The 22501-nt window shown below is 42.5% G+C and overlaps 1 protein-coding gene across 1 annotated transcript; it reads left to right on the top strand.

Annotated features, from left to right (window-relative positions):
• The first annotated feature begins 6956 nt into the window (after window positions 1-6956).
• On the top strand, window positions 6957-12896 carry NEURL3 (neuralized E3 ubiquitin protein ligase 3). Its single transcript, XM_067470605.1, is given in 3 exon segments — window positions 6957-7118; window positions 11353-11964; window positions 12698-12896. Coding segments are annotated over 3 exon segments (825 nt in total). The 5' UTR covers window positions 6957-7090; the 3' UTR covers window positions 12883-12896.
• Window positions 12897-22501: the final 9605 nt, after the last annotated feature.

Here is a 22501-nt window from a genome sequence, read left to right as displayed (position 1 = left end):
GATTGTTCCTGGCTGGAATTCCCTTGTTTTTTTTTTAGTGTTGCTCTTTATTCACTGTCCCAATTTTAGAGTTTTTTTAAATACTGCCAGTCAGATTTTATTCCTTTTAATGGTTTCCTCCTTTCTGTTGAAATTGTACACATGCTTGTGGATTTCAATGGCTTCTCTGTGTAGTCTGACGTGGTGGTTGTCAGAGTGGTCCAGCATTTCTGTGTTCTCAAATAATATGCTGTGTCCAAGTTGGTTCATCAGGAGCTCTGCTATGGCTTACTCTTTTCCTTTTTGGAAACAGACGGCGAATCCTCCCACCAAAAGCCTTCCGCCTGCGGTGATTGACCGGTCTCTCAGCCAAGAGGAGGGCTGTTTTGAGACTCCAAGCGGGGAGGGGAGAACAGGCGTGCTGTATGCATGACAGCGTGGTACACATGTGTGGGACTTGCTGTTGTGAGTCTCCCTCCAGCCTTGTGTGCTCTCCCTTGAGCACGCGAGGCTGGAAGGAGACTCACACCGACAAGTCCCTTCAAGGCATAGGGTTTCTGTGTGGGATGTTTTTCCCAATTCTATCATTAGTGGGGTTCAAAATGCTCTTTGATTGTAGGTGAACTATAAATCCCAGTAACTGCAACTCCCAAATGTCAAGGTCTATTTTCCCCCCAAACTCCACCAGTGTTCACATTTGGGCATATTGAATATTCGCGCCAAGTTTTGTCTAGATCCATCACTGTTTGAGTCCACAGTGCTCTATGGATACAGGTGAACTACAACTCCAAAAGGTCAATGCCCACCAAACCCTTCCAGTATTTTCTGTTGGTCATGGAACTCCTGTGTTTCACGTTTGGTTCAGTTCCATCACTGGTGGAGTTCAGAATGCTCTTTGATTGTAAGTGAACTATAAATCCCAGCAACTACAACTCCCAAATGACAAAATCAATATTCAAATTTGAGTGTATTGAGTATGTATGCCAAGTTTGGTCCAGATCCATCAATGTTCATATTGCGCTCTGGATGTAGGTGAACCACAATCCCTATAAATCGCTCCGGTATGTTTTGTTGGTCATGGGGTCCATCATTGTTTGAGCCCACAGTGCTCTCTGGATGTAGGCGAACTACAACTCCAAAACTCAAGATCAATGCCCACCAAACCCTTCCAGTATTTTCTGTTGGTCATGGGTGTTCTGTGTGCCAAGTTTGGTTCAATTCCATCGTTGGTGGAGTTCAGAATGCTCTTTGATTGTAGGTGAACTATAAATCCCAGCAACTACAACTCCCAAATGACAAAATCAACTCCCCCCCCCCCACCCCCCAAACTCCACCAGTATTCAAATGTGGGCGTATCGGGTATTTGTGCCAAATTTGGTCCAGTGAATGAAAATACATCCTGCATATCGGATATTTGCATGAATATTTGCATAAATTACAGTTATGAAGTAGCAATTAAAATAATGTTATGGTTGAGGGTCACCACAACAGGAGGAACTGTATTAAGGGGTCATGGCATTAGGAAGGTTGAGAAACACTGTTCTAATTGCTTCATATTCCCACTTCCTGACTGTGAGAACCGTTCAGCAGTGGAACTCTCTGCCCCGGAGTGTGGTGGAGGCTCCTTTTTTGGAAGTTTTTAAACAGGGGCTGGACGGCCATCTGTCAGGGGTGATTTGAATGCAACATTCCTGCTTCTTGGCAGGGGGTTGGACTGGATGGCCCATGAGGTCTCTTCCAACTCTTTGATTCTATGATTCTATGATTTCTAATTGTGGCTCCATTGCAATGACGACAAATGACCCTCCAAAACCCACCTTAAAATCCATTCAGTGGTGCAAGTGAATATGACACAGAAGGATGATGCTTCCAGTCCGGTAGGGATTCGCAGACCAACTGTACTGGGAATCATTATTTGCCACTGTATTGAGCCCCACAATAGATCCCTGCTTTATATGGAGAGGAATCTGTTGTTTTGAGGAAGCTGAAGTCTGCATCTCATGTTGGATCTCTCCTTCCCTGGCTTTGTTGAGAAGCTGCACCTTTCCTGTGTTTATCCAACCTCCTACAAAACCAAATGGACTCCTAAACCTGTCCATTTGAAGCATTTTAAACTGTTACTGTTTGCCATCCTTAGATAACATCTCTTGAATTCCAAGAAACTAAAATCGAAACCAATCTGTTTACAGGCATCAACAGTTACGATCTCACCAAAAGCTAGACGGCCAGGTTGTTCCTTGCTTTCATTTTTAAGGTATGAATTTAATAGCATATATAAATAATAACAGCAAACCCTATTGAAACAAAGGACCAGAGCCATCAAGCTGTTGACCTGATTGACAAGAGCAGTTGCATGCTGTTTTTTTTCCTTGTCAGCCAATCAGAAGAAGAAATATAAATATATATTTGTAAAAACTTTAAAAAATTCTTAAAAATCAGTGGATGACCAGAACTTTATGAACCCTGGCAAGCTTACAGTAGGTAACTTGGCCTCCAAGTGTGCCAAGTTTCATCCAGATAGCCCAAATTTTTCAAGCCTCTAAGGCTGAGAAAGTGTGACTCATCCAAGGTGCCAAAATTGGAATAAAAAAATCCTAAAAATGAGTAGATGACCAGAACTTTCTGAAATCTAAAAAATAGTGGTGAGGTCTTTGGGAAAAATTCACCTTGATTTGGGGGAGTTGTAGTTCACCTACACCCAGAGAGCACTGTGAACCCAGAAACCGATGGATCTGGACCAAACTTGGCACACATGCCTGATATGTCAAAATTTGATTACTGAAGGGCTTTGGGGGGAACTGATCTTCCCTTCTGGGAGTTGTAGATTACCCACAACCAGAGAAACGGTGACCTCCACTGATGATGCACCTGGACCAAACTTGGCATACAGAACCCCCATGACCAACTCAACCTACTGGAGGGATTTGAGGGGACCGACTCACCATAGTGGGAGTTGTAGTTTACTCTACAGCCAGAGAGCACACTGAACCCCACCAATGATGCTCAGAAATTCCAACTGGTCCAACGGGCGGTGGCCAGGATGTTAACTGGCTCTCCTTACAGAGAGAGGTCAACCCTCCTGTTTAAGGAGCTCCATTGGCTGCCATTTACCTACTGAACCCAATTCAAGGTGCAGGTGCTTACCTACAAAGCCCTAAACGGTTTGCGTGACCGCATCTCCGTTTATGAACCCACGCCCTCCCTTCATTCATCCGGAGAGGCCCTGCTCGCGATCCCACCTGCGTCGCAGGCGCGTTTGGTGGGGACAAGGGACAGGGCCTTCTCTGTGGTTGCCCCCCGACTTTGGAACACCCTCCTCAAAGATATTAGACTAGCACCCACGTTGGCAGTCTTTAGGAAGAACTTGAAGACCTGGCTATTCCGATGTGCCTTTCCAGAATAGGATAACCCCCAGATCTAAGTCCCAGAAGCACTTTATTAGAGTTTAAGACTCTCTGCTCATTGCACTTGCCCAGAAATCCAACATACCACCTGCCACACCCAGCACTTTTTTTTATAATAAACTTTATTATAAATTTTGCATCCATATAAAAACAGTTGAGGATGATTTGGAAGAAAGGGGTTGGGGGAGGGTGGGTGTGGGGGGGGGGGGTACAGAATGAAAGAAGGGGAAGGTACAAACAGGGGAGGGATGTTTACAATAGGTGTGGAGGGGGGGTTTGGGGTGGGGTTGACATCTCGTACAGACATACAAGGAAAGGGGGAAGGGTTGGGTTACAAGTACAAATACTTCCAGGTGAACAAACAGTTTAGTGGTTTTCCTTTTACATTTCTTAACTAGTAAAACATATCAAAACTTTTCCTATCTATTGTCGAGTTCCCGCTTGTATTTCGTCAATCGTGTTTCTCTTTTTCAAGATATTCCAAGAAGTTACTCCAGTCTGTATGTTTTCTTTCATTTCCATTGTCTGATAGTCTCTGGGTCAGAAGATCCATATTCATTACATCATATGTTTTTAGTGCCCACTGTTCTGTTGTAGGGATTTCTCTAGATTTCCAGACACGGGCCAGGAGGATTCTGGCCGCTGTTGAAAGGTGGGAAAAAATCTTACTATCATTACTGTCAACATCAAAGTCAGTGATACCCAGCAAATAGTGTTCGGGTTTCATGGGAAATAGTGTTCGGGTTTCCTTGTGGATTGCTCGCCAGAAGGTTTTTACCTTCTGGCAATCCCACCACATGTGTATAAAAGTTCCGTTAGATCTTTTACATTTCCAACACTTGAACCCCATTTTCCCCCTACTATATTTGGCTAGTTGTATTGGAGTCAGGTACCATCTATAAAAGACTTTGTACCAGTTCTCCTTGTAATCATTGGAACGTGTGTATTTTATTTTTTTTGCCAGATTCCTTCCCATTCCTTAAGGGTGATTGGGCGGCCCAGGTCTTTGGCCCATTTCACCATGTTATCTTTAATTTGTTCTTTCTCTGTCTCCCATTTGAGCAATTGTTGGTATATTTTCCTTATATGTTTGCCTTCGGATTTTATGATTTTATCCCAAAAGGACTCTCCTGCTTCGAAGCCAATTTTTTTGTCTAGATTGTAGCTTTCCTTTATCTGGTGGTACTGAAACCATGAGAGTGTGGGGTCGTATTTTTTTAGTTCTTCCTGTGTCTTTAATGCTGGTTCCTGCGTATTTCCTTTGACAATTTCTTTATAAGTCAGCCATACTTCTCTATTGGCTCCTCTGATCTGACTAGCCTCATTCGGTGAAAACCAAAGCGGGGCTTTTGTATGGAATTTATTTTTGTAGTGTTCCCAGATTTGGATGAGGGGAGCCCTTACAAAGTGGTTTTTAAAGTTTCTTTCTGTCTTTGTTTTTCCCCTCCATAAATAATTATGCCAGCCTTGCATCAAATCATGCCCCTCCAGGGCTAGCAGTTTTCCCTCTCTGAGACTTATCCATTCCTTCACCCAACATAAGGCTGCGGCATCATGGTAGAGACGTAAGTTTGGGAGCGCTAGGCCCCTAGGCACCCAGCACTTTTAACCTGTACCCATCACTGGCCCGGCCCTGGTTTTTATTGCATAATGGTGTAATGTTTTGTTACTGCTTATGTTTTTAATTTTCTTTGTATTGTATTGTTATTGTTTGCTGTCCTTGTGTTGAGGCCTTGGCCTTTGTAAGCCGCATCGAGTCCTTCGGGAGATACTAGCAGGGTACAAATAAAGTTTAATAATGATGATGATGATGATGATGATGATGATGATCTAGAGCAAAGTTGCCTAACATGACAAACTTTAAGGACTGATGGAGTTGCTGGGGGTTAACCTGGCATGATGTGAGTTGTAATTCACCCAAAACCTTATGCATTTTGTACAATTACAAGACTGTTCCCCCCTACCCACCCACCCACCCACCCAAAAGAAACCGGGCAAACTAGTCTATATAAATAAAACTAGTCTATATAAATAAAAATGTAATGTTCGTTTGTGGGATTAACAAAACTCAAAAACCCCTGGGGGAATTGACACCAAATTTGGACACAAGACACCTAACAAAATGTATGTCCCTCACTCATAAAAACACTGAAAAACACAGCAGAAGAGACTTAAAAATCCCCAAAAAGTTAAATGATGAAAAGCTAAATGACAATACAGAGAAAAGGAAGAAAGAGGGAGGAAAGGGGAGAAAAGAAAGAAAGAAAAGAAAGAAAGAAAAGAGGAAGGGAAAGAAAGAAGGAAAGGGAAAAGGAAGGAAAGAGGTAGAAAGGAGAGAAAGAGGGAGGGAAAGAAAAAGGGGGAAGGAATGTTAGGGAAGGAAGGAAGGAGAGAAGGAAAGAAAAAGGGGAAAGAAGGAAGGAAAGAGGGAGCGAAGGAAAGGATGAAGATGTAGAGAAAGAGGGAGGGAGAGAAAGAAGGGAAGAGAGAAAAAGGAAAGAGAGACAGAAGAAAGAAAAAGGGGAAAGAAAGAGAGAACAAAGGAAGAAGAGAAGGAAAGATGGGAAGGAAGGAAGGAAGGAAGGAAGGAAGGAAGGAAGGAAGGAAGGAAGGAAGGAAGGAAGGAAGGAAGAAAAGAAGGAAAGAGGGAGTGAAGGAAGGAGGGAAAGAAGGAGAGAAAGAGGGAGTGAAGGAAGGAGGGAAAGAAGGAGAGAAAGGGGGAAGGTTGGCCACAGCAACACGTGACGGGTACAGCTAGTACACAATAAATGGAAGACATATACCAAGTGGATAGAAAGAGGCAAAGCCAATGAAAATATTGTACAGAAATTAAGGAAATTGTGTGCATTGTTAAAGATAAAGATATGGGGTAAATATATGGTCAGAGAGAAGGGTGATGGGTGGGGTTGTGGAGTGTTAATAAAAATCATAAAACGTCATTGAAAAGAAAATGCAGACAGAAAAAATGTTACATGAAAATGAAGTGTGTATAAGTATGAGCAAGTATGAATCTCCCCAGGCAGGAAGCAACCAGGCTTTGAAGCTGCAAGGCCATTCAATGCTAATCAAAGTGGCCAATTGCAAAATTCACACTTGCCTCCAACAGACAAGAGTTCTTTCTCCCACCCTAGTTTCCAACAGACCTCACAACCTCTGAGGATGCCTGCCATAGATGTGGGCGTAACATCAGGAGAGAATGCTTCTGGAACATGGTCAGACAGCCTGGAAGGCTCACAGCAACCCACTGTATTCTGATTGTATGTGGTTGTTATACAAATAAATGATACTTTTGAAACGAAATTGAAACAAATTTTTGTCGTTTCGTGCACCTTGAGCATATTGCATCGGTGTGTCCTTGGTTGCAGGATCTCACCTAACAACAAGCCAGGACAGTGCAAAGAAGGTGGAAACAACAGTAGACAGAAAGAGAGAGTGAAACAAAAGCTGGTTCAACTGGGCAGGGAGCCAGGCTCCTGGCATTGCCTGTGTGTGGCAATGGCTCCCATTACAATATATATTGGAAATCCCCTCTATGCACACCAGTGAAGCCGTGCGTCTCGTGACGGCTTGCAAACACACCAGTGCCGATGATTAATTTTTAACTCGCGAAGCTCGCAATATAATAAGAGCTTCCTTTCTCGGTGGCTTAGCAACAGAACCTCTCCTGAGACTGAAAAGGTAGCATTGGAAAAAGGAAACGGCCGGTGATGGGAGCGTGCCTGTGTCCCCCAAACGGTAAGCAAAAAAGAGCACGGGAATCCATATGAGAAAGAAGTGTCCATATATCGATGGAGAAAGTGGCTCTTTTGGACTCTAGTTTTGGATTCCAGGGGTTGGAGCAATATATATATATTGCTCCATATATATGCAATACCTAATCTAGTTAAAAATAAATGGAAGACATATACATAATGGATAGAAAGAGGCAAAGCCAATGAAAATATTGTACAGAAATTAAGGAAATTGTGTATACACACACACACACCAGCCGTCCCCTGCCATGTGTTGCTGTGGCCCAGTCTGTATATATGTTTTTTAGTGTATATGTGTGTATATGTGTATATATGTGTGTTTGCATAGATAGATAGATAGATAGATAGATAGATAGATAGATAGATAGACAGACAGACAGATAGAAATGTAATGTTCGTTTGTGGGATTAAGATAACTCAAAAAACCCACTGGACGAATTGACACCAAATTTGGACACAATACACCTGTCAGGTCAGTGTCCATTACCCCTAAAACACACAAAAGGGGCAGCAGAACGGACTTAAAAACCACCCAAAACAAACTATATCTACATATACACATACACTCATATACCTACACATTGTACACATACATACACACACATATATATCTATATCTATATATGCAAAACACACATATATACACATATACATAAATATGTAGATAGATGGATGTATATGTGTGTATATATGTGTGTATACGTGTATATATTTGTATATTTCTGTGCTCATATGCATATATGTATATTGTGTATATGTGTGTGCTTGTGTATATATGTGTATGTATGTCTATATGTATATGTGTATGTATGCATGTATATGTAAATATATGTGTATGTGTGCATGTATGTGTGTATGTGTATATTTGTGTGTGCTTGTGTATATATATATGCGTGCCTGTCTGTCTGTATGTGTGCATGTGTATATGTATATGAAACATAAACAATATGGCTGAGACAAAAGATTCAATGAGTACAATACATTTTACAGGAATGCAAGAAAAATGTAGGTGAACTATATTTCCTATAAATCAAGATGAATTTTCTCCAAAGCCCTCCTGCATTTTGTGTTGGTCATGAGGGTTCTGTGTGCTAATTTAGGTCCAAGGCCACCGTTGGTGGGCTCCAAAGTGCATTAGGTGAACTATAAATCCCAGTATCTACAATGTCTATAAATCAAGGTAAATTCCCCCAAAACCTCTCCAGTATTTTTCGTTGGTCATGGGGGTTCCAAATGTGGTCCGGGTCCATTGTCAGTGGGGGTCACAGTGCTCTGACTTGATGCAGGGTGAACGACAACTTCCATCGTGTAGAGTCAGTCCCCCAAACTCCTCCAGTATGTTCAGTTGCTGCAGAGTTTTGCTCTGTTTGTTATGCAGACAGAGTTGAAAAGAGGAGGTGTGCAAATTCTACACCAAAGGAAAGAGAAAGGAACCCTGGGATGCCTGCCTGTGGTGGAGGAAACACCTCAACTCTAGAATGATATTGTCCCCTGAATGAAAGCATTCCTTGGGTGGTGGGCAGTAGTGTTTGGGGGGGGGGGGGGCATTGGCAGGGCTGGACTAAATGTTCCTAGACCTCGCTCTAACCTGCAATGTCAGTGGCAGCAGAGCCTTTGGAGACTTCTCAGCACTTGGAACTATAGCCTGTTTGTGGAGGAGGGAGGCTGTCTGTGTAAGTGGACACTTCTGCCACATACACATTTTTTCACTTTTATTATGTGTGTATAGATAGATAGGTAGATTAAATCTATGCTTGAAAAAAGGAAGAAGCTGGTTTGCCTAGCTTTCACTTATTGGGAAACCACACACTGATAGGTTTCAGTTTTGTAATATCTTTATTTAAGGCATAAGGAGGGCAAAACAATCCTTGCCTGTCTTTTTTCATCATCTCAGGAGGCAAAATGTTTCAAGTTTCTGCAAAACTCAAGTTTATTCATTAGGAAATTTGAGTTTTGCAAGGAGTTTGAGTAACATAGCAAGGGCATAGCATATTCAAAGAGCCAAAGAGGAAGAGGATGTGGCAATGGATGCAGCTTCCTGAAAACAACAAGAACAACACTTTTTATTTATTACCCACCTCTCCTGATGGCGCAAGTTTTCTATCATGGGGATCCACAGTGTTATGTTATGTTGTTATGTTAGGCGATCCCTTGCTTTCCGAGGATGATTGTCTTCCAATATTCTTGTGGGTCTGTATGTGGCTGTATGTATGTGGCAAACAGTAACTCCCAGTACTAATTAGTTATAAATCCTTACTGGGCATCATCCTTTTGTGTTGACCTACACAATTACTTGGACTTTAAGGTGGGGTCGGCCCAAGACTCACTGGCCACATAGACATTTCCTACCTCCATAATCCTCTCAAGAATCCATTGTTTCCCTCTTGTCCCGCCTCCCTCTCTCCTGATTCGTCAGGACACCGAGGCGGCAGAAGCCCAGCGATTGGCGCAGGTGCTCAGAAGGTGGTCAAGCCTCCTCCCAGCTGTAGAGGACCAGCCAATCATCGTCGAGCCGGCAGAGGGGCGAGGAATGGGAGATTCAAATCTGGCAACTCTGTTTCTGTATAAAAAAGGCTTTTATTTGTACACATGTTATGATCAGCTTGGCGAAATATTGCTGCTTTGCATCCTTTTCAGCTGAATCGCAATAAAATCATCTCGGTGGCGCTTCCTTCCACTTTGGTGAGATTTCTTTTGAGAACTTGGCGGAGTGGGTTAAACCCCTGTGCCGGCAGGACTGAAGACCGACAGGTCGCAGGTTCGAATCCGGGGAGAAGCGGATGAGCTCCCTCTATCAGCTCCAGCTCCTCATATGGGGACATGAGAGAAGCCTCCCACAAGGATGATAAAAACATCAAATCATCTGGGCGTCCCCTGGGCAATGTCCTTGCAGACGGCCAATTCTCTCACACCAGAAGTGACTTGCAGTTTCTCACGTCGCTCCTGACACGACAAAAAAAAAAGGAAAAACCTTTTAAATTGGGCTTCTCTTTGCTCACCATTGTAGTGAGCCCTCTTTGGTGGATCCCAGGGTCTCTCCTTCAGGGCCAGACCCTTTTAAATTCCTCCATGATTTCAATATGAATCAGTTTCAAGGTTTTAAGCCTAGCTTAATGTGGCAACTAGTAACTCTCAGTACCAGTTGGTGGTGAATCTATACTGGACTGGATTTTAAGGTGGGTTCAGGGGGTCATTTGCAACCAGAGCAATGGGGCCATGCTTGGAAATTAGATTAAGAATCACTTACAAAGTTTTAAGCTAGTTTAAAGTGGTAGCTAATAATTCCCAGTGCCAGGTGGTCAAAGAATCTATACTGGGTTGGAAGCATCATTCACCCACACCATTGGCTGGATTTTAAGGTGGATTCAGAGAGCCATTTGCAGTCATGGCAATGGGGCCCTGATTAGAAATGGAAATAGGGATTAGTTACCAGGTCTTAGGCCAAACTTCAAGTGGCACCTACTAATTCTTGCTACAAGTTGGTCAGTGAATTTATACTGGACTGGAAGCATCATTCACCCGCACCATCAACAGAATTTTAAGGTGGGTTCGGAGGGTCATTTGCAGTCATGGCAATGGGGCCCTGGTTAGAAATGGGAATGCAGATTAGTTGCTAGGTCTTAGACCTCGCTTAAAGTGGTACCTAGTAGCTCCCATCACCAGTTGATCTAAAGTAAATATGGAACCAAACGACCCCTTGATTGTTGTAAGTTTTTCAGGCTGTCTGGCCATGTTCTAGAAGCATTCTCTCCTGATGCTTCGCCTGCATCTGTGGCAGGCATCCTCAGAGGTTGTGAGGTCTGTTGGAAACTAGGAAAATTGGGTTTATATATCTGTGGAAGGTCCAGGGTAGGAGAAAGAACTCTTGTCTGTTGGAGCTAGGTGTGAATGTTTCAATTGGCCACCTTGATTAGCATTTGATGGCCTGGTAGTTTTTAGATGTGGCTTGTTACTGCCTGGGAAAATCCTTTGATGATTGTTTCTTGTCTGGAGTTCCCCTGTGTTTGAGTTTTGTTCTTCATTTACTGTTATAATTTTAGAATTTTTTAATACTGGTAGCCAGATTTTGTTCATTTACATGATTTCTTCCTTCTTGTTGAAATTGTCCACATGCTCCTCATGGATGAGTCCTATTGCATGGCCAGGCGAGTGGCCACTTTCGGCAACGGCCTTTCTCCATTTCTGTCGCTCACTGAGTCTCTCCTGTCCCACAACAGATTGCGACATCTCACGCCGAGGGCCCTCCGCCCCGCTCTTCTTCCATCCATATGTCAAAGGGTTCCAAATCGTCATGGATGACTCCCATCGTGTGGCCAGGCGAGTGGCCACTTTCCGCAATGGCCTCGTCTTCTCCAACCGGCCTGTTGGGGTTTATGAGAAGGTGGCCCTGAGGATCCTCAAGGACGACGGCAAGTGGCACGGTGGCTTGAGGGTGGGCTTCACCTGGAAAGACCCTTCACGCCTGAATCCTCAAGACTTGCCTCCGTTCGCCTGCCCAAACCTGATCCAACAAGGGAAGACCCGCGCCTGCCTCTTGCCAGATGAACACTGTGAGGAAGGCACCGTTGTCAGCTTCTGGGTGGACGCCCATGGCCGTGTTCTTTACAACATCAACGGGGAGCCAGAACAATTCTTGCTCTTGGATGGGGTATTGGTGACATCTCCGCTTTGGGCTGTGATGGACATCTACGGCAGGACCAGAGCCATCCAGCTATTAGGTGAGGAACGCGAGCATCCGTTGGCATCTCTAATAGTGCATCCACAGTGCAGTTTGATATTACATTAACTTTGTGGGAGTTTCAGTTTTACAAGCCTTCCTTTGCCGAAGAGTGCTGGTGCCTTATCCAACTACACATTCAAGGATTCCATAGCAGAAATTCTAAGACACTTATAGTGGTGTCAAACTGCATTAGAGCTACAGTGCAGAGCAGGCCTGGGCCTACTTCGGCTTGAGGTTCCGAGCTTTAGCCTGCCACTTTTGGACTCCTGCTTGCAGAGTGTTCCTGCGAGTATCTCTTCAGATCTTAGGAAGCTATTTCCTGATTTAAGGTGTTGGTGTGCTGACTGATATCTGAACAGGGAATGGGCCAAATATGCCACTGCCTTGGTCCTTTCATTATTGACTGCTACTTCCCGACAGATGTCAGGTAGTGCCCTGCTGGCGTTTCGGAGGAAAGTGAAGACCTGGCTGTTCAAACAAGCATTTGATTAAACAGTGTAATTGAACATAGGAATACGGAATAATGGATGATGAGACTGGATTCTGAATTTACTGTTGAGGCGTTAATGATTGTTATACGGATGTTTAATGATTTATGTTACAATTGTTTTTAATTGCCCTATACTTGTCTTGTGATGTTTTGTATTGATGTTGTTCACTGCTTTGAGTTGCCTGAGGGCTGAGAAAAGAGGCATATAAATAATGTAAATAAATAAATATTTACTATTCTGTCACACTGGTGACGTTTGCCCTCTTCTCCCTATTGGTGCTGATCATTTTCTGTGAAATATTGCATCCAATGAGCCTTGGTTTTCCATTCAAAACATTTCTTATTTTTCCAGAGTCGGGAAAACAAAGCCACAACGAATGCGTCATTTGCTTGGAGCACGAGTCCAGCGCCATGATGCTGCCATGCTCCCATGCCAACTTTTGCTCCGACTGCTCTTTAAAGGTCCTCAAAACCAGCGGACGATGCCCGCTTTGCAGGCGGAAAGTGAAGAAAATCCTCAATTTCTCCGTTTTTTAGCAGAAAAGGAGGCTCCGGAACAGTTATTTGAGCTCTTGGGTGAATTCATTTGGAACGTTTCATCCCAATGGAACCAAAAAGGTGAAGAAAAGGAGCAATTTAAAGGAGAGAAAGAAAAGAGTCTCTTTCATTGGGAGCTTGTTGGAACTAGATCTAGTCCTCACCTTTGAAATATAGATTTCCTATTCGAGTGAGTGATATCTTTTTCCCAACCCTGCAGGAGAATTGAAAGATTTTAGTTCAATTTCTGCATCAATTACCTGTTAAAGTCAGAAGAACTGAACCCATAAAGACACAGGGAATCCTTAAATTGATTGTATATTTTCAAATATTATTTTGTGAGATACTCTGGGCGTTTTGGTTACCAAAAACAGAGTTTATAAGCACTTAAATAATACACCTTGTATCCACAAGAAACACGTTCCTGGACTTACTGTGGGTAAGCGAAACCATGGATAATAGTGAACCCTATTGAAATGAAGGACTTCTTGCTCAAGAATCCTATAGAATTGCACTGGAGGATCTAGAAAATGCCTAAAGAGAACAGATTTTGTTGAATGTAGATAATCAACAACAGCAGGAATTGGTCCTGTAGATTCAGGGATAATACTATATACCAGTAATTATTTTGCTATATTTTCATTGTTACTACCTTGTTTTCAGTGGTGTCCATTTTAATTGTTCATTCTTGTCCTGATGTGCTTCGTCTATAAGAGGCCAGGGCAAAAGGGTGGAATGCAAGGATGGAAGGAGGGAGGGAGGGAGGAAAGGAGGAAGGAAAGGCAACAGGGAAGGATATAAGGAAGGAGGAAGGAAAAAGCGGAGGAAGAAAGAAAGGGAATGAAGAGAAGGGATGGATAAAGGAAAGAGAAGGAAGGAAAGATAAAAGGGAAGGAAGGAAGGAAGGAAGGAAGGAAGGAGAGAGGGAGAGAGGGAGGAAAGGGGGAAGGAAAGAATGACGAAAGGGTGGAAGGGAAGGATGAGAGGAGGAAAGGGAGGGGAGGAGGAAGGAAAGAGAGAAGGAAGGAAGGATGAAAGAGTCGAAGGGAATGGAGGTGGGTAAAAGAGGGAGGGAGGAAAGAGAAAAGGGAAGGAATGCAAGCAGGAAGGAAGAAAGGAGGGAGGGAGGAGAAAGAGGGAGAGAGGGAAGGGTGGAAGAGAAGGATTGAAGGCAAATGAGGGTAGGGAGGGAAAGAGGAAGGAAAGACAATAGAGAAGGGAAGGAGGAAGGAGAGAAGGAAGGAAGGACGAAAGGGTAGAAGGGAATGGAGACGGACAAAAGGAGGGGAGGGAGGAAGGGGAGAAGGAAGGAAGGGAAGGGAAGGATTGAATGGTGGAAGGGAAGGATTGAAGGCGAAAGGGAAGGGAGGGAAAGAGGAAGACAACAGGGAGGGAAGGGAAGGAGGAATGAAAGAGAGAAGGAAGGACGAAAGGGTAGAAGGAAATGGAGACGGACAAAGGGAGGGGAGGGAGGGAGGAAAGGGAGAAGGAAGGAAGGAAGGAAGGAAGGAAGGAAGGAAGGAAGGAGAAAGAGGGAGAGAGGGAAGGAAGGATGAAAGGGTGGAAGGGAAGGATTGAAGGCAAATGAGGGAAGTGAGGGAAAGAGGAAGGAAAGACAATAGGAGTGGAAGGGAAGGAGGAAGGAAAGAGAGAAGGCAGGAAGGACGAAACGGTAGAAGGGAATGGAGACAGACAAAAGGAGGGAAGGGAGGGCGGGAGGAAAGGGATAAGGAAGGAAGGAAGGAAGGAAGGAAGGAAGGAAGGAAGGAAGGAAGAGAGGAAGGAAAGAAGGAAGGAAGGAAGGAAGGACGAAAGGGTGGAGGAAGGGAGGAAGGAAGGAAAGGAAAAGGGGAGGGTAGGAAAAGAGGAAGGAAGGAAGGAAGGAAGGAAGGAAGGAAGGAAAGAGAGGGAGGGAGGGAGGGAGGGAGGGAGGGAGGGAGGGAGGAAGGAAGGAAGGAAGGAAGGAAGGAAGGAAGGAAGGAAGGAAGGAAGGGATGATGAGAGAGAGGTTGGCCTGAGAAGAGAGCCCAAGGGGCCACATCCGGCTCCTGGGCCTGGGTTTACCCATACCTGGTCTATAACTTTCAATGGTGTATGTTTTAACCTGACTGTAATTTTTCTATTGTTCAAACTTGTTTTAACTTTTGTAGCTTGTGGATTTTAAACAATATCAATTTTGTAATTGTTGCAAGCCACTTTGACTCCTGATCTGGGGAAAAGGTAGGATAAATGATGATGATGATGATGTGTATGTTTTCTATCTGTGTTTTCAATGACACTGTAAAAGCACTTTATTTTATACAAGCATATATAATAAAACTCCACAGTTTGACGTGTTTCAGGAAACATGTTACTCAAAGATGCGTATAGACTAAATAGAAAAATAAAACCACGTCAAAGTTATAGAACTGTATACAAACTGGATAATATCATGAGGCTCCCAAAGGCTATATATCAGTGTTTCTCAACCTTCCTAATGCCGCGACCCCTGAATACAGTTCCTCATGTTGTGGTGACCACCACCCATAACATTATTTTCATTGCTACCTCATAACTATGATTTTGCTGCTGTTATGAATCGTAATGTAAATATCAAAAGTGCAGGATGTATTTTCATTCACTGGACCACATTTGGAACAAATATGCAATACATCCGAATTTGAATAATGGTAAGGTTGGGGGGGGGGGTTGGTTTTGTCATTTAGGAGTTATAGTTGCTGGGTTTTATGGTTCATCTACAATCAAAGAGCATTCTGAGCCCCACCAATGATGGAATTGAACCAAACTTGGCACAGAGAACTACCATGGCCAACAGAAAATACTGTTGGGTTTGGTGGGCATTGATTTTGAGTGCTGGAGTTGTAGTCCACTTACATCCAGAGAGCACTGTGGACTCAAACAACGATGGATCTGGACCAAACTTGGCACAAATACTCAATATGCCCAAATATGAACACTGGTGGAGTTTGGGAAAAATCTACCTTGACATTTGGGAGTTGTAGTCACTGGGATTCACAGTTCACCTACAATTCAAAGAGCATTCTGAAACCCACGTACGACAGAATCGGGGCAAACTTCCCACACAGAACCCCCATGACCAGCAGAAAATATTTAAGGCCATCCAATCCAACTCCCCTCATCAGGGCAAGAAAACGTAATCAAAGCCCTCCTGACAAAGAGCCATCCAGCCATAGATATAGATCAGTGGTTCTCAACCTGGGGTCCTCAAATGTTTTTGGCCTACAACTCCCAGAAATCCCAGCCAGTTTACCAGCTGTTAGGATTTCTGGGAGTTGAAGGCCAAAAACATCTTGGGACACCAGGTGGAGAACCACTGATACAGATAGATAGATATGATTCACACACACAGATATAGTATCATAGATTTGAAAGAGACCCCTGAAGAAGGACAATGATAGGTTGCATGTTCCAGGGTGGGCAAACCAGACACTCTCCACATCAACATTGACAAAGAAGCAGCAAGAAATACTGTTCACCTACAAGCATCAAGACATTGCATATATTAGAAACCAATAATAATAATAATAATAATAATAATAATAATCTTTATTTAATACCCCGCCACCATCTCCCCAATGGGGACTCGGGGCGGCTTACATGAGGCCAAGCCCAATGCATATTACAATAAAGTAAAACCAAAACACAATAACAGCACAATAAAATACATACAACATACGAGTACAAAGATGATAAAGCAAAATCATACACAGTAAAATAAAATAACATAACATAACAATGAGCGGCCCAACACTTTCTCATTATTTTATTTTCCAGATCAACAGACTTGGCCACAGCAATATATTTATTTGTTTATATCCCCCATTTATCTCGGGAAACCAAGACCCAAAGCAGCTCTCAATTTAAAAAAACTGGAATGGATATGAAAACAAGCCAGTTAAAATGCAATTTAAACTTTAAATGGCATGAAGCCAGAGGTAGTGGCAACTGAGCCTCAAAGAAGGGCATCACTCCATAAAAGGGCTGTCATAACTATAAATGTCCACTGACCCTGTACTGGATTAGACATAAAACCGGGCATAAAATCATTGAGTAAGAAGGTGTGTGTTGCCGTAAACTTGAGCAATCTTTGCAGATAATGCACAAAAGAAGGAGGTTTACATTGTACAACACTTAGATAAGATTGGGAATGGAAAGTGTGAATGATAAGACGGCGAAAGAAAACCCACAGGAAATAAAGCAAGGCCTCTTTACGAAGTACAGGCGTTTGCCGAACATATCCAGACAGAACTAACATAAAATCTTGCAAATTGGAAAACTTATTTTCCAATTTATTGTATATGTATTTGTTAATTTTACTGTTGATATATGATGTTTTAGATTTTTATTGTTAGCATTGAATTATTGCTGTCAGCCGGTCTGAGTCCCTCTACGGAGGTGGAGAAGATCGGGATATAAAAGTTTTAAATAAATAAATAAATAATAAATAAAACTTCAAAAATTGTACTTTCCTGGACTACAGCTTCCAGAAGTCTCCAATGGTTAGGGCAGGTTGGAAAATTCTGCCATTTCCAGGACCTTCCTGTTTGCTGTGTGCCATAGGAAAGGGTTAAGGGAGAGGTAGTGGGCAGGGTAAAAATCTTCTTTTCAACCTGGAATCCTTTTAACATTTTGGGATTTATAAGTCTGGTAAATCTAAATTACACCAAGGCAATGAATCCTGGAATGCACTGAAACTATGGGATTAAACATAAGGAAGAATTTCCACCTGAACATGAGGAAGAACTTCCTGACTGTGAGAGCTGTTCAGCAGTGGAACTCTCTGCCCCGGAGTGTGGTGGAGGCTCCTTCTTTGGAGGCTTTATACACATTGGCTAAATGGCCATCTGTCAGGGGTGCTTTGAATGCGATTTTCCTGCTTCTGGGCAGAATGGGGTTGGACTTGATGGCCCACGAGGTCTCTTTCAACTCTGATTCTATTCTATCATGCTATGCTAATAATATAATATATTGTATGTACATATAATATTGATCATAACATTGTAATACAATATCATACTACTAATAATACAATATAATAGAATAATAATTATATATTCCATATTACATGTAATATCACTAATAATACTGCAGTATAGTGGTATAGTACAATAAAGTAATATATTATTGTGCTATGCTAATAGTGTAATATACTGTATGAACATATAACCTGTAAGCTACTCTGAGTCCCCTTCAAGGTGAGAAGAGTGGGATATAAATGTTGTATAATAAATAAATAATATATATTAAGCCTCAGCAGGGCCCTCCTGTGGCGCAGTGGGTTAAACTGCTGAGCTGCTAAACTTGCAGACCATAGAATCATAGAATCAAAGAGTTGGAAGAGACCTCCTGGGCCATCCAGTCCAACCCCCTGCCAAGAAGCAGGAATATTGCATTCAAATCACCCCTGACAGATGGTCATCCAGCCTGTTTAAAAGCTTCCAAAGAAGGAGCGTCCACCACACTCCGGGGCAGAGAGTTCCACTGCTGAACAGCTCTCACAGACCAAGAGGTTGGCAGTTCGAATCTAGAGAGCAGGGTGAGCTCCTGCTGTTAGGCCCAGCTTCTGCCAACCGAACAGTTCAAAAACATGCAAAATATTTTAGTTCTTGGGGACCACAAGTTAGGAACGACTGGTCAAGATACACTTCATGTGTCTGCATTTGTAAAACTACAACTCCCATAGTTTCTTTGCATTCAGCCATAGCAGTTCAACTGGTATCAAGCTGCATTAATGACACAGCGTAGATGCACCCCTTATGTTATTGGTTATTATGTATACAGGTTAGAGCTGCTGGGAGGTGGATTGTTATTATTCTTATTATTATTCTGACACAAAAGCACAGTATGTCACAGCAAGCGAGATCTAGATGATGGATTTCGTGTCAAAAAATCACAAGTCAAACACTTCCCAATGAGGAAACCACCAAAAAAGCAAACTCAAACAAATATGGAAACATGTCTTGTGAGGGGGATGCTCACATATTCAGATCTGTATATTGTCAGGCAGGTGCTAGGATCAATGGAAAATTTCCTCGAGTTGCACGGATTAAGATCTACAAAGGCAATAATGTTTGAAAGCACATTGGAGTCATAGTTAGTCACAAGAGCCTGCATTGTTCGTTGTGTTGACAGAGGACTCCCTCTATGAGGGTAAGAGACAAAACAGGAAAAGGGCGATGAGATAAAAGCAGGGAAACCCCCTCCATTAACAGAGCTCCTTGGCAAAATGAGATTATATGAGCGTGAAATAAAGGAAATGGGCTTTGAGTAACAATTCAAGGAAGCTGAGCAAAGCAATGGAAAACTACGAGGTAGAGAAATGATATCCAATGGGACAAGAGAAATTCGTACAGAGAAAGCGATGGGGGAAGCACAGCACAGAACAGGTAAAAAGGCATCACAAGAATATCTGGCTATTCCAAAGGAAATCAAGTTTCCCCTGTTGCTTTCTCTGCTCCGTTATCAGGCCTTAAGGGACTTGAATCCTTTTGGAGTAGCCAGAAATTCCTGTGTTGCCTCTTTACCTGTTCTGTGTTGCGAAGCCCACCTCCTCCAAGGTGAATGGAGCTATCTAAACTGGGCTCTACAGGTCAATAGAGACTCCACCACAGACATCAGAAGAGCTCAAAAACAAGCCACAAGCCACGAAAGAAAAGACAAATCCCCACCCAGAGGAAATAATGGGAACCACTGACCGCATAGGGAACCTGATGAAGAATCACAACCTACAAACTATCTCCAGACCCACTAAGACAGTGTTTCTCAATCTTCTGAATGCCGTGACCCCTTAATACACTTCCTCATGTTGTGGTGACCACCAAGCACAAAAATATTTTTGTTGCTACCTCACAATTGTAATTTTGCAATTGTTATGAATCGTAGCGTAAATATCTGATATGCAGGATGTATTTTCGTTCACTGGACCAAATTTGGCACAAATACCCGATATGCCCAAATTTGAATACTAGTGGGTTTGGGGGGATTGATTTTGTCATTTGGGAGTTGTAGTTGCTGTCATTTATAGTTGACCTACAATCAAAGAGCATTCTGAACTCCACCAATGATGGAATTGAACCAAACTTGGCACACAGAATTCCCACGACCAACAGAAAGTACTGGAAAGGTTTGGCGGGCATTGGTCATGTGTTTGGGAGTTGTAGTTCAGCTACATCCAGAAAGCACTATGGATTCGAACAATGATGGATGTTGACCAAACTTGGTGCAAATACTCAATGTGTCCAAATGTGAACACCGGTGGAATTTAGAGAAAAGAGACATTGACATTTGGGAGTTGTAGTTGCTGTAATTTATAGGATATATATATATATGTTATGTATCGCCCAACAAACCCCCCCTCCCCCCATCCTCTTGGAACAGCAATTCTAAATCGTGTCATTGCATCACTTTAACCGTGTGGAAAGCCTGGTTCAAAATGCTGTATCTGTTGTCTCCGTCTATTTGTCAATTAACACAGACCATTTCCTAAACCAGTCTTGTTCTATTTGTCTATTTATATACTTGTTTTTCCTTTGATTGATAAAATCAATAATTATATATTCTGGTAGATAGGTCCACCAGGTTTCCAAATGCCATTTTGTATAATCTCTCCATCCCCAGGCTATTGTAGCCTGTATTGCGGCTGTCATATATTTTAGGATTTCTGTTCAATTCTTGTTATCTTCAGTTACCTTTATGGTGAGGGACATGAACCTGGCTTTATCCCACATTAATTCTTTCCCTATTATGTCTTCCATTACCATCCTAATTTTACCATAGTAATTCTGAATTTTTCTACAATCCCACCACATGTGGGAGAATGAACCGATCCCCCCGCAGTTGTGCCAACATTTGTTTGAGGTATTTCCCATAATGTGTGCTAATTGGATGGCGGTTCTATACCATTTGGAGATTATTTTCCTTTGGGTTTCTTTGATCCTCAAATGTTTAATTTTATGAATATTGTCAATCCAAGACCCAATTAATTTCTCATTGAAGCTTTCATCCTGTTTCCAATTTTCTATAAGGGGTGGTTTTTATTTTGTAAGTTAAGGTGATTAATTCCTCATATAGTAGCCCAATAATCCCTTTGTCTATTTCTACTTTCCTTTTAATTATTCTGTCAAGTGGGGTTTCTGCTACTTCTCTTCTTTTCATGGCCTGAGCTTTACTGGACAGGCCTAACCATGCTATCCAGTTTCCTTGACCACATTTGTCTTTTATCTTATCCCACTTTATTATTTCTCCATTGGGTTCCACGAGGTCCCCTATCCTTTTGATTCCATTTTCCTTAAGTGTCCTAATTAGATTCCTAAATGTATTGTCCTTATTTTCCAAGGTCTCTAATGGGAAAGGGTCAATTTTGTTTATTTGTAATTTATTTTGCCATTTTTTCCAAATTAACAACGTTGATAAACAGGGGCCGACTTTTAAGTTAAGTCTTTTCTGTCTATTCTCTCTCCCATATACGTTCCCCTTTGCCAACTGTTTGCTTCCTTTCCTATTTGAACCCATCTTTTCGACGCTTCCAATTCAAATTCTAATAATCTTGCTAACTGACTTGCCTCATAATATATAATATATTATATATTATGCTGGAATTTATAGGTTACCTACAATCAAAGAGCATTCTGATCCCCATCAACGATAGAATTGGGCCAAACTTCTCACACAGAACCCCCGTGACCAACAAAAAATACTGTGTTTTCCGATGGTCTTTGGCAACCCCTTTGACACCCCCTCATTACCCCCCCCCCCAGCAGTCCCGACCCCCAGGTTGAGAAACGCTGCACTAAGAAAATCCAACAAATGCTCCAGTCAGCAAAAGACAAGAGGGATCCTCTCACCTCTGCAGGGGTCTATCGTATACCATGCAGCTGTGGACAAGTCTACATAGGGACCACCAAACGCAGCAGCAATGCCCTGACACGAATCAAGGAACATGAAAGGCACTGCAGATTAAATCAACCAGAGAAGTCAGCCATAACAGAGCACCTGATGAACCAACCTGGACACAGAGTATTATTTGAGAACACAGAAATGCTGGAAAGCTCTAACAACCATCATGTCAGACAACACAGAGAAGCCACTGAAATCCACAAGAAGGATATGGACAATTTCAACAGAAAGGAGGAAACCATGAAAATGAACAAAATCTGGCTACCAGAATTTTAAAAAACACTAAAATCAAAACAGTAAATAAAGAAATAAAGTAAATAAACACTCTGAAAACATTGGAATTCCAGACATGAAACCATCAGGGCCAGATAACACCTCCCAACAAAGGATTCCCCCAGGCAGGAAGCAGTTACATTTTGAAGCTGCAGGGCAATTCAAGGCGGCCAATTGCAATATTCACATTTACTTCAACAGACAAGAGTTATTTCTCCCACCCTGGACCTTCCACAGATATATAAACTTCACTTGCCTAGTTTCCAATATGCCTCACAACCTCTGAAGATACTTGCCATAGATGCGGGCGAAATATCAGGAGAGAATGCTTCTGGAACATAGCCATATAACCCAGAAAACTAACAGCAACTCAGTTATTAACCTGTTTGAAATGCCAGACGGAAGAAAATGTAAGGGAATCCAATCCAGG

This window comes from Anolis sagrei, chromosome 7 (assembly GCF_037176765.1).
Source record: "Anolis sagrei isolate rAnoSag1 chromosome 7, rAnoSag1.mat, whole genome shotgun sequence".
Lineage (NCBI taxonomy): Eukaryota > Metazoa > Chordata > Lepidosauria > Squamata > Dactyloidae > Anolis > Anolis sagrei.
This window is presented reverse-complemented; position numbering and strand designations above follow the sequence as displayed.